The following is a 13285-nucleotide window of genomic DNA, read 5'->3' as shown; positions in this document are numbered from 1 at the left end:
GTAGGCTTGCCTTAGCTCCTTAATTTTCACGCGGCATTGCTGAGCATCCCTGTTATGGCCTCTGTGCTTCATGCCCTTTGAGACTTTTTCTAATGTTTTGGCATTTCGTTTACTGCAGTGGAGTTCAGCTAGCACTGATTTGTCTCCCCATAGGGCGAACAGATCCTGTACCTCCCGTTTGGTCCATGCTGGAGCTCTTTTGCGATCCTGGGACTCCATCATGGTTACCTGTACTGATGAGCTCTGCGTGTCCACTTGTGCTCTCCACCACGCTGGGCAAACAGGAAATTCAAAATTTTGCGGGCCTTTTCCTGTCTACCTGGCCAGTGCATCTGAGTTGAGAGTGCTGTCCAGAGCGGTCAAAATGGAGAACTCTGGGATAGCTCCCGGAGGCCAATACTGTCGAATTGCATCCACACTACACCAAATCCGACCGGGAAAGGCCGGTTTCAGCGCTAATCCCCTCGTCAGAGGTGGATTAAAGAAATCGTTTTAAAGAGCCCTTTAAGTAAAAAAAAAGTTGTGTGGATGGGTCCAGGCTTAAATCGAGGTAATGCTGCTAAATTCGACCTAAAATCATAGTGTAGACCAGGCCCAAGTATTCCTTCAGTAAGAGTGCTGTGTCAGGTATGGTGGGTCTGCCTGGGTTTCCTTGTTTGGGTGTCTTGGGAACCAAAAAAAATCTGGTTTATATATTTTTCTGCTTCCTTTCTGATGCCTTCTCTCAGCATTAAACTGGTAGCTTAAGCACCTTTGAAGCTAATGCTAAAGCTTCACCAAGATATAAGACATTAACGAATAATCTTTTGCATGGTCTGGGCAAACAGAAGTAATCATTTATTCCCCATTGGAGCAGGTGGGAGGCAAGGAATGAGGAATAGGTGGGGCCTTAGCTCTGCCCCCTATCACACTGGCTCATGCTGCTGAACCTGTGCAGGGGGCAGCATAGGTGATATTAATTTACAGCAGCTGCAGGCCAAACAACAAAATTACTACTCCATAGTGCAAAGGAGTGAATTGTGGCTCCTTCAGCATTGTTGCACAACCCCCTACTATGACACAAGCTAGCCCTTAGTATGTCTTCAATTATCAAGACTTCTACTTTAATACATACATCTGTAACCACTTGTAAATATTAGCAATTACACTGCACACATGTTTCAAAGCATGACATCTTCTGGGAGAAGAGAGGCCTCCAAATATAGAGGGCATGTGCCTCATAAATTCTTAATAAGAGTCTGCATTTACATCATATTTGTTCTAGAATTAAGCAAATTAATAATCTCCATACAAAGAGATCACTGTAAGTATATAGCACCTAAGCTACGTAACAAACTGTATGAAACTTCCAACTTTTGTCAAAGCTTGATTAGAAACACACGTTTGTTGGTGTACATTTCCACAACCACACAATCAAAAATCCCATCCTTTACCTGACCACACATGCATTCAGAGTGGCTATTTCAAGACACACAGCAATGTGTATCATGTATCTAACTACAGAGTTTGGACTGCAAGCCTTAAATGTTGTCAGTGATACGGTATGAATTTGCCCCTCTCAAAGAACAAAGATTTTTGATGCCTTTCTGGGCATTTTATAGGAGTCAGCTCCATGCCAGGCCAACTAATTCAGCAGAAATCTCAACAGGATTTTTAAATAATTTTTCTTGTGGGGGATGAGGTTGTAGAGTTTCTCTGGGAGGAGTTTGGGGAAGGATTTGATGGTATCCTTAAATTACTGGGTGAACTGTGGTGTGGGGTTGTATTTGAGTTCTTTTATAATCGGTGCAAAAACAATGAAGAGTCTGGTGGCACCTTAAAGACTAACAGATTTATTTGGGCACAAGCTTTCATGGGTAAAAAACCCACTTCTTCAGATGCATGGAGTCAGAGTGTTTGCTGGCCTTCATGACGCAGTCATCACAGTTAAGGACTGCAATGGCACTCCTTTTGTCTGCTGACTTGATTGCTATCTGGTGATTGAATTTCAGGGACTGGTTAGTTATCCTCTTGTTGGTGAGAGATTGTGGTGGATGTAATGTTCGATGAGGATTTTACAGTTAATTTTTTTCCTGAATTTTTAAAGTTATAACTGCGTTTTTCTCCTGTTAGTACTGCAATGATCCAAACCACACACAAGTGTACAGTGTCTATATTGGTAACAGATAGAAATGTATTCAGCCTCATGTCTGTCTCCACTGAATCATTCCACAAATTGTAGCATTCTATGGGCTTAACAGAACTTGACAAGTTAAGGGAGGATATTGTGAAAAGCTTTTGCTTTCTTACTTGATTTTCTTTGTGAATGCCAGGGGGAGCTATTTCCTATTAGCAGCTTTGTTCTCTTGAAAGACACTCCTTTCAAAATAGGTAACAGCAGTGTTGCAAGGAATTGGTCATGCGATGGTGTTAAATCAAGCATCAGCTGAAATTCGTGTTCAGTAGTTCGTTTTGTTTTCATAGGATTCTGCTGTTTGGAGGTACTGGCTATTTCATTCCTGCTTGTTTTTCACAAGCCAAAATGTAGACAATTTTAACCCCCCCTGATTGTGGGCTGTCTCCACTTTTTCTCGTTTTTCTCTTATTTCCCCAGCCGGCAGCCATCATTGTGGTGCTATATAAATATGGCTTCTGCACCATCAAGTATAAATTTGTGAAGCAAAAATCCCCCCCCCCCACCAATTAATGAGAAATTAGAAGGATTGAGCACTAAGTCTGTTCCTTTACTTGTAAAGTGAGAAAATTTACTGTTGAAATTGCAAAGACAAATCTTTGGAACTCCCCCTTCATGCTATATATTTCTCAAGTTTAGGTTCACACTTAAATGTCAATGTTTTTCAATTTATTCTTTCAATAATCTATCAACCTGCATTTTTTTTCTTTGGCTATGCCATGCTGACCTTTACAGCATCTTTGGACCCTTGTTGTTTTTGGGTAAATCTTACTATGCTCCAAGTATCTTCAGAATGTGGTAGGCAATGGTGCTCTAAATATAAATTTACTTTTTAAAATTGCTGTCTCATTGTAGTTGTCTTTTCTTCTTTTGGAAAGGAACTACCATCCAGTAAGTGTTAACAATTCTGATTTTTGATTTGGTAAATACCTAAGTAAAATTCCGCTTTTAAAAAGTCATCCACCTTTTAAAATAGGATTCTTGGAATATCTCTGAATTGTGTGGAGAGATTTCTGTTCCAGTCTCAATTTATTATGACACATCTTGTCAGCATGTCATTTTAATGTTAGCTTCTGCTAGGAGCTTGTGGGGGTTGGGGGAGAAGATGAAGTTGGTGGGAAACATCCATTCTCATTCTCATGGACCTCTCAGCAGCATTTGACCATGAGGTACTGCTGATCCCAATTAAGAGAGGTGGCAGTGGTCCGGATGAATGTGCCAAACTGCTCTGAGTCCCACCCAAAGAGCAGTAGTGGGAAACTGGACCTGTAGCACTAGATTCTTCACTTGTGGAATTTCACAAGGATCAGTAGCTCTCTAGTCCTATTCAGCATCTGCGTGCAGCCACTAAGTGAACTGATAAGATGAGGTGGACTCAAGTGCCAGCAGGATATAGATGAGAGACAGCTCTACTTATTTTTCAGCACATATGATCATACTGCTACCACAAAGATGTTCCATTGCTTAGATGAGATCCTGCTTATAGATGGAGAACAACTGGTGGAAGCTCAACCAAAGCAGAGATTATGCTGGGGGCAGAAGAAACCCCTCCGGTTGACCCGAGAATCTATCCCATCCTGGTGGATGATGACCTGGCCTCAGTTATACACTTTCATCAACTCCCATCTGGACTATAGCAATGCAGTACACTTGGCATGAAGCCATCAGCCTGAAGAAAACTCCAGCTGCTACAGAATGCTGCAGCACATCTCAGCAACATGGGCTACTGTGAGTGCATCAATCCTGTTCTGTCTCTGCAGTGGCTTTCCGTAGACTATTGAGTCAAGTTTAAGGTCCCAGCATTTTATCTTAAAATTGATCAGTGACCTGAGCACAGCATATCTAAAAGATGACCTAAAACTCTGGGATGAAGACTCTGGTAAACAGCTCTGCTCCTTAGGCACAATGGAATTGGTTACCATAAGGGCAAAAGTTAGTCTTTTGCAGGAGACAGACCTTTCTCAGGGCTGTCCAAGACAGGAACAAGTCCCACAGGAACTAAGGACCATCAAAAACCTTGCATCTTGTACTCCAAGTGCAAGGCATATTTCTCCAACCTTGCATTCTCAAAAAATATATAGCAGCATGTACATTAATTAAAAAAAAAACACAAAAACCCCAAAACCAAACCAAAAACCCTGTCACCAAACACTACACTGTATGCACAATTTTTCCCTGGAAGAGAAGATGAGAGAGAATATGAACCACATGCAATAAATGGTAGTCATGTTGTTTAATGCAGTTTTGGAGGGCACTTGGATTCAACAGCGATGAGGGTGGCATAAGAATCCATATAGAGTAGAAGGTTGAAGAGCAAGTCCTAGGAGCTAGTAAATACTGTTGGAGTTCCGTGGCTTACTCATGTATCTCATTGGGTTTCTTCAGCCTGTTATCTCTTCCTTTTCTTAATGATTTTTCTCAGTAGGAATACCCAGGTTAGTACTAATTTAGCTCCAGGGGATCATCCTTTTTTGTCCAGTGTCTCAAACATTGAGTGTAATTACTGTTCTACTTTCTTTGATGCACAATTATGGTTTAAACAAATGTGATTGTAATACTTGTAAAAACGGAGAAGCATACTAGTACTTATCTTTTCACCTCATATCTAAAAATATATTAGAGAAAATTCCACCTGTCTGACATCTAAGACTTGAATACATTTTTAAGTTTTTCACCAAGATAATATACATGGCATTAATTCCATATGTTTCTGTAGAAAACTGTAATGCTTCTCCACGTTGCAACCCACTAAAAACAACAACACATTACATATTGATGACTTATCTGTTTAATATAGCCTTTTGCAATGGGCTAGCTGGAAATGTGATTTTGATGTTGACTGATTCTCAGCTGTTTACTTTAGAGAAGAAATCTTATTTTTGCACTTCCTTTCTATAGTTGAAGCTATGTCTGCCACAACCTCAAGTGGCAAGCTTCTGTTATGCTGATACTTCAGAAGCATAATAAATGTTTTCTATCTGCTTGCAGGATTTGGAGATAGTATATTCTTATTTACATGGAATGGAAGCCTTGTCTAATCTGAGGGAACACCAACTCAGGTATGGTATTTTAACACGAATATTATGCTACTTACGTGCTAAAGAGGCATCTGTTAGTGGTGAATTAGAAAATATTTTTTTACCCAGATATCATGGTGATAAATCTCTTAATACTTGTAATAATACTTGATTTCTTTTATCTTATAAACTTGGCAGTAATAATGCAGATTTTTAATTTACTACTTATCAGCACGATCAGCTGTAAATATAGAGTTTTTAAAACCAGAGTAACAAACTTTTGTAGAAAATTGGTTGCTAGATTTTTTTTCACCACTTATGTATTTTAGTTAAAAATAAATAAATTCAGTTTATATGAAATATTAGTGAATAATTTTAGATTAAATACTACCAGAAATTTTAACTTGTATTAGAGGCAGAGCTGGCAGTGCCAACTATAGCTAAGGTTGTCTAATGCTTTCTATTTTAAGACTGTTCTCAATTGGCTGTAACTTTACCAAACTTTAAACTGTTTAAGATGAAATTTTCCATGCCGGGTATCTGGCTCAGGTTGAATTTTTTTGGACTGCTTCAGCCAAAATGGTTAAACTGCTTCTGAGAAGCTTTTCCCTAATGCTACACTCCTACAGCTATTTTAGGAAGCTGTAGCACCTCCATGTTTTTGAGAAGGGATTTGAAATTGCATGAGGATTGCCCTGTTTTCAGAGAGGTACAATTTGCTGTCCCATGAAAATCTACCCAAATTTGGCTGACTTACGTCTCTGAAAATTGTTGTTTGTATATGATGAGTACTGGTTTGTTAGAGAATGTCAGCAAAGTTCTGTGAACATTGTCTCCACTGAGTATGCTCCACCTGAACAGAACTCTGTGCTAACTACACTGAGTGAGCTCCAACCTGTGTCTCGACAGAGCTTTTCATGCAGTTGGTTCTGACTGAGGAGGGCCTTTTTACTTCTGGGGCAATTCTATGCCCCCCCCCCCCAAAAAAAAATCTGCGAAAAATATTGTAAAATTCTGCAAATGTTAGTTGTCAAAATAACACTACATAATCAGGCCAGTTTCAATTATTTTGGTAATTTATTTCAAAATACCTGTTAGCAAGTATGTATGTAACAATACAGAGAGACACACAAAAATTCCCCCAGGAATAGAAAGTTAAGGAAACCCCTATGACAAGTCAGTTCCTGTTCTCACCTCCCCGCCCCCCCCGAGCCCAGCCAGGGTGCCAGATACCCACAACTTCTCCTCTCCATAGCCCAGCTCTGGCCTCCCTTTGCCCAGATACCTGCACCCTCCCCCGCCCCCCCCCCCCCCGAACCTAGACATCCACTTCCCCCCCGACCTCTGAGTCCAGGGATCCAGAGGGAGAAACAGCCTAATGATCAGTCCCAGACTTGCATGGAGTTTTCCCGCACGCCGCGGTTTCCTTCTGTCAGAGCATGCGGGGAATCGCAGCTGCTGGGAGCCCTCTAGCTCTCTCATGCTCCCCATGGCGGTGTCTTCTATGTGCGAGCTGGGCTCTGCTGTGTCCAGTGGCCCCTAGTGGCAGCCAGCAGCACTGCAGCCCATTTCTGTGGGGGAAAGGATATTCTGCACACACAACATTAATTTCTGCAAAATTCTGCATTGTGCAGTGGCACAGAATTCCCCCAGGAGTACCTCTTTGATGCTGGAACTGAGAATAGGGAGACTCCTGTGCTGTTAGTGCTCCTCATGCTGGAACACAGGCAGTTTGGAGGAGGAGGAAAGGAAGCAGCCCTATTTGAATGCAGAAGGGTGAGGAGCAAAGAGGACAAGCAAGAAGGAGACAAGAGCATGGGGGGAAAGCGTAGAGGCTTGGTGGTTGGACCAGGAGCAAGGGCGGAGTCAATGATAGAATAAAAGGTTCAACACAGGCAACTTGGAAGAGGATAGAAGCAGAGAAGACAGGGACAGAAACTGACAGGCTGGGGATGTAGGGAACGTGGTAGGGGATGGGTCATAAGCAGGCAGGTTTTTGGGGTCAGGGCACAAGGATATATAACCACTAAAGAATACTCCCCTCCAGTATCTGGAATAGAACCCAAGATTCTCAAGTTCCAACATTTCTCATTTCCCAGTAGGTCTCATAATGTTTGATAGTGTCTCATCCCCCTTTAGTGACAGAGGATAACAGCTTACTATTACTATGAGTTGCTCTGTTAGCTCAGGTGCTAGAGGTTTCTGCTGTAGATCCAAAGGTTCCAATTTTGCTGATGACCCCTGTGCAGAGGCAGCATGATTCTACATGATATCTCAATTTTTTCAGTTTGCTTTTATGAAAACTTTGTTTTTATGAAGTTTTCAAGGTAAAGAGAAATTTAAGATTGCAAAGTCAAGCACTCTGTGTGACACACGAGGGTATAATCCAAACCAATGAGTAGTTGTCACCCCTGCCTTGTCACTTGGGGTGCCCTTTACAGTGCCTTGTAGTCTCCAACCTAGACTCCTCAGAAACAGCCTGCAGCATGCAAGTCGCTGTCAGCTATATCTGTGTGTGCTGCAGCCAGCCAGCCACGCCTTGGCTCTTACCCATGTTAAGGATTACCACACAGTGACTCCAACACACTCCCAGTCCCAGATTTTTCCCAGAAACATATGTCCTATACAGCTCAGCCCTCTCCTGGTCAATACAAATATGTTAAGTCCTATTCCTTAAAGGCAATAATATGCATATAACTTGTTACCCCAAATGGAGTTACCCTGACACTTCAATTTGAACACACTGGGTTAGATAAAATAGTAAAACAGAGAGATTTTAAGTGAGTACAAGTAATGAGGCATGAAAGTCAGAAATATTTACAAGAAAAATAAAGATTCCTAGTATTTACTTAAGAAACTATCTTAGTTGCAATGAAAACTTTCTCACCACAAGCTCCAGCAGCTGACCAAACTCTCAGGTCAGGACCCTTCCCCTAGAGCCCAACAGCTGCTTCCTTTGTCTCTTCAGGTGCAGTGAATGCAATGGGCGGGAGGGGATGGGGAGAGGAGTGTCTTGCGGTGTCTGTCCCTTCTTTTTATAGTCCTGTCCCGCTTTGAGAAGCATTTCCAGTTGGTGCAAGGTGACAAGCAGTCTGTGTGGAAGGAAACTCCATGTTGGTTCTTTGCCAAAATGTAGAATTTTGCCCTTGACCCCTTTCCTGCCAAAGAATGGCCACTTAGCAGGCAATGCTCCATGTCTAGTTGACACCTGGCTGAGGCATCAGCTTGCATTTGTCTCTGAGGAACTGGTTTGGCCACTCCCCAGGCTTATCTGGGAAACATACAGTAGAACCTCAGGGTTATGAACACAAGAGTTATGAACTGACTAGTCAACCACATGCCACATTTGGAACTGGAAGTATGCAATCAGGCAGCAGCAGAGATGGGGGGGGGGGGGGGGGGAGGCAAATACTGTATAGTACTGTGTTAAATGTAAACTACTTAAAAAAAAAAAAAAAAAAAAAAAAAAAAAGGAAAAGCAGCATTTTCCTTCTTCACAGTGAAGTTTGAAAGCTGTATTAAATCAATGTTCAGTTGTAAACTTTTGAAAGGACAACCATAACGTTTTGTTCAGAGTTACAAACATCTGAGTTACAGACAACCTCCATTCCCGAGGTGTTTGTAACTCTGAGGTTCTACTGTATTTTTAGTTATGATTTCAACTTATGTTTATAACTTCACATGTAACACTGCTACGTGCATTTTGCCATGATATTGTTGATCAGCAAATTGAGTTTTCACATGATACTTTACAAGGCATACTTCATACAAACATTATTATAACAGTGTATAGGGTGTGAACATGGGTATATTCTATCATATTCGGAAGTTAGAAAATGCTATAGCTGTGTTTGCTCATGCAACCTTAATTTACCCCCCTGCTCTGTATATATTATGATACAGTCTTTAATTACATGATCACAAACTGTTTTTTCTATAGGACCCCTGCCTCATTCAGTTCACATGACGGACTGTGTGCCAGGAGTGAATCAGTTGTTTAGTCAGTGTGGTTATTGTCTGTAGGATTCCTGCCTCATTTGTTTCTGAAGTTGGGAAGTGTGTGGTGAATGATGCAGGAGAATGCATGGGGGAAAAGGATGATCTTGTGGCTAAGGCAGTTGAATATTGCCTTGAAGAATGATTTTATCCCTACCTGTGCCACAAAGCTCCTGTGTGAGAGAGTCACTTAAACCCAGCTTTTTGTAGGTGGTCACTAAGGGTATGTCTACACTGCCTCTTGGAGGAGTCTACAAGTCTGTGTGCTAAAAATAGCTGTTTGGATGTTGCAGTGCCAGATTCTAAACTTAATTAAAACTGAATTGCTGGAGACATGATTTCTTATAATTGATGTGTACAGTTTGACATGACTAATGTCACTGCTGCTGTTCTGTAAAAATCACACTGTTTGAGTGGTGTTAGCAAAGGGAGGCCTGAAGCAAAGATAGGAGTCCTTGACCACTATAGGAGCAGTTATACCACTTTCTATCATATTTAAATACCTGTTCATTTGCAAGTGCAATACACCCTCTTTAGTTTTAATTGGAAAAAAGTGTCAAGAGAATTGAGTACTTCTGAAAATAAATGTTTAATAAAAATAATTGATGTTAACATAGGTTACAGGTGAAGTCAAGGCCGGATTTCAAGTTAGGTACAGTAGGCACTATAAGGGTGCCTAAAAGTTAAAAGTGGGTTTGAAAGTTAAAAAGTACTTACATTAATTTTTATATTTCTTGTTTCATTTTTTTATGGAAAACTATGAAGGTGAGCTATAAGCGGAGGTGCAGGGAGGAGAGGGGTGCTGAAGATGCTGTGCCTAAAGGCATGTAAAGTATAAATCTGGCCCTAGGTGAAGAGATGTTCAAGGATACAGTAGTACCATACTGTGAAGAGTGAAGCTAGTGGCAATCTAGAAATCTGTTAAACACTTCTAATTTTTTTTTAACGTTCCCTGATGTGTCCATAGAATAAAATGCCAACTAGGAAAAAATATTCAAGAATTTCTTTACATCAGGTTAGTTACATGCATGTAACCTCAAATCCTTCCACTTTTTTACTAACTGTATAAAAAAGGCCACATTTTTTTTCGTAAAATAATTTATAAAATAGTATATTAGTGGCGCATCTTCTATGTGTATCTCCTATTGCTTTCTCCCACTCTTGCTGAGGGTGTTTTTTGCCCACATTTTAAACATTTGAACTGGTTGCTACAGAAGTGAAAGTGTTATGCATATAAGTGTCTTTTACTATTACAGTAACTCCTCACTTACTGTTGCAGTTATGTTCCTGAAAAATGCTACTTTAAGTGAAATGATGTTAAGCGAATCCAATTTCCCCATAAGAATTAATGTAAATAGGGGGGTTAGGTTCCAGGGAATTTTTTTCCACCAGACAAAAGAATGAAAATACACACACACACAAAATAAGTTTTAAACAAACAACTTAATACTGTACACAGCAATGATAATTGTGAAGCTTGGTTGAGGTGGTGGAGTCAGAGGGTGGGATATTTCCCTGGGAATGCCTTACTGCTAAATGATGAACTAGCACTCGGCTGAGCCCTCAAGGGTTAACACATTGCTGTTAATGTAGCCTCATGCTCTACAAGGCAGCATGAATGAAGGGAGGAGATGCAGCTTGGCAGAGAGAGAGACAGACCCACACACCTTGTGTGTGTGTGTGTGTGTGTGTGTGTGTGTGTGAGAGAGAGAGAGATTGATAAACACACACACATTGCCCCTTTAAGTAGATCAGCAAGTTGAGACAGCAGCTGCTGCCAGCAAGTTCCCTCCATCCTGAGCCCTGTCGTGTCCCCCCATGACATTAACACCTCTCTTCCCCCCGCTCTGCACAGCAAGCAGGAGGCTTCTGGGAGTAGCTCCAAGGCAGAGGGGAGGAGCAGCACATGGCAGTGGGGGGAGGGACAGCTGAACTGCTGGCAATTGGTAGCCTGCTGGGCAGCTGCTGCACAAAGAACTTAGGGGAGCGGGGAACTGATGGGGGGCTGCCTGTCCACCCTGGTTCCAAGCCCCCACCAGCTAGCTGCAACGGGCTGCTCTTCCTGCAAGCAATGGACAAAGCAGGCAGATGCTAAACAATGTTATAAGGGAGCATTGCACAACTTTAAACAAGCATGTTCTCTAATTGATCAGCAACATAACAACGTTAACCAGGATGACATTAAGTGAGGAGTTGCTGTACCTGGTCCTAAGTAAAATTAGTACACAATCTTAATCAGTCCTATGCCATCATAATCACTGCAGTAGGTGATGCTATTCTGATTCTGATAGTCTTATGAACTTTAGAGAGAAGTAGAGTGGCCAGCTTTCTCATTTGTGAAAACCGGACACTGAGCGCTGGAACCTGCTCTGCCTCTTCCCCCGAGGCCCCATCCCTTGTTCCACCTCTTTCCCTTGAGGTCCCGCACCCACTCCTTTTCTCCCCCCCGTGTCACTCGCTGTTCTCTCCATTACCCTCCCTCTGCCAGCTGAGCAGTGGTCTAGGGATGGGGGAGGGGCGACTGGGGCAGGATGTTGGAGAGAGAGTTGGGCTCCGGGGGTGGGGTGACTGGGGCAGGGCTGGGAGGGAGAGCTTTTATGTTTCAGTATTCATGCATGTGTGGTACTATCAAGTAAAGTTGCTTTATGTGATTGGTTTATATGATATTTAATTTCCTTAAATTAATATTTCAACTTCGTAAAAACATTAGATTTTTTTACTAGAGAATAAATAATTACTGTGCTACAGTGCATAAACCAACATGGGGGCAAGCCAAATTACTTTCATTACCTTATTTTAATGCATTGAATTAACTTTGACACAAATCAGATCTATGATCTGGATGCTGGTCTTTAGACCAGGGGTCGGCAGCCTTTCAGAAGTGGTGTGCCAAGTCTTCATTTATTCACGGTAATTTAAGGTTTCGCGTGCCGGTAATACATTTTACATTTACATGGGCCGGCGGCCGGGATCCCGGGCCAGTATCGGGCTGAGCTGCTCAGCCCGCTGCCGGTCTGGGGTTCCATCCGCCGGCCACGCTCAGCTGGGGTCCTGGCCGCCAGCCCCGCTCAGTCTGCTGCCGGCCCGGGGTTCTGTCCATCCAGGCCAGCAGCGGGCTGAGCAGGGCCGGGCGGTGGGGACCCCAGGCCGGCAGCTGCGTGCCACATTAAATTAGCTCGTGTGCCGCAGGTTGCCGACTGTTCTAGACTGTTACTTTGTCCTTCACATGTCATTTTATGCAGTTTTATCCAAGAACAGTCAGAATATGTTTTGCAACTTGTCTGTATATACAAAATTCACTTCACTTTGTTCTGGAAAGTGAGCTTTGATCACTCACCATCTGTTGCAGTATTAATTATTATGAAATTATGTGTAACATTTTTAGCGAATTTATCTATGTTCAAGAATACTAAGCTTAAACTGACCTTACAACTTGTAAACAAGGACCCTAGTGGCCTGATACATTGATGCATGGCTTTGGCTTGTAAATTGAAATTAAGTCAAGAGATTCTTTCTAAGGAACGTGTGGAACTTGTCCTGTTAACTTTACTAACACAGAGAATTCCTAGAGGAGAGCTTCTGTTTACAATACATAGAAATCTGTTTACATATATAGAAAAGGCTGACTTCATCCAGATGCAGGTTTATAGGATTTTCTACGATAGTAACACTCTTTTTGTGCCGGTTAGTTTGTAAACCATTTTTGGAGATGAATTGTTTTTGTGGGTTTTTTTTTTTTTAGACAGCAAGCTTTTCTTCTAAAATAGCATTTTTCAGTAGTGAATAAAGCTATCTTAAAGCTTTGGGTTTTTTGAAGTTGATTTTGGTTCTGAACTTGGTTGACTAAATTATGTTGTGATGTAGGAGACAGATGTAACATTCGAATGAATATCAGCACACCCACAGTACTGTCAGAAACTTTATATATAGGAAGGAAGTAATCAACTATGAAAGAGCTTTAATTATATTAATTATAACAAAACACATACATTTGTTACTGAAAACACTGTGCCACCTTGTGCAAGAGGATTGTGTTACTTATTTATCTACAGAAAATTCAGCCATAGTGCTACTAAGGAAGGGTGAATTTGACTAAAGG

The 13285-nt window shown here is 41.7% G+C and overlaps 1 protein-coding gene across 7 annotated transcripts in view; it reads left to right on the top strand.

Moving 5' to 3' along the window:
- Positions 1 to 13285, top strand: part of RAPGEF2 (Rap guanine nucleotide exchange factor 2) — a 335598-nt gene that overhangs the window by 104724 nt on the left and 217589 nt on the right. For 6 of the 7 annotated variants that reach the window (XM_054030402.1, XM_054030403.1, XM_054030406.1 and 3 more), the window contains exon 2: positions 5162 to 5232. The exons of the other annotated variant lie outside the window; for it this stretch is intronic. In XM_054030402.1, the coding sequence (XP_053886377.1) occupies positions 5162 to 5232 (71 nt within the window). The remainder of the gene's footprint in view (positions 1 to 5161; positions 5233 to 13285) is intronic. 7 annotated transcript variants of the gene reach the window in all.

This window comes from Malaclemys terrapin, chromosome 5 (assembly GCF_027887155.1).
Source record: "Malaclemys terrapin pileata isolate rMalTer1 chromosome 5, rMalTer1.hap1, whole genome shotgun sequence".
NCBI lineage: Eukaryota > Metazoa > Chordata > Testudines > Emydidae > Malaclemys > Malaclemys terrapin.
This window is presented reverse-complemented; position numbering and strand designations above follow the sequence as displayed.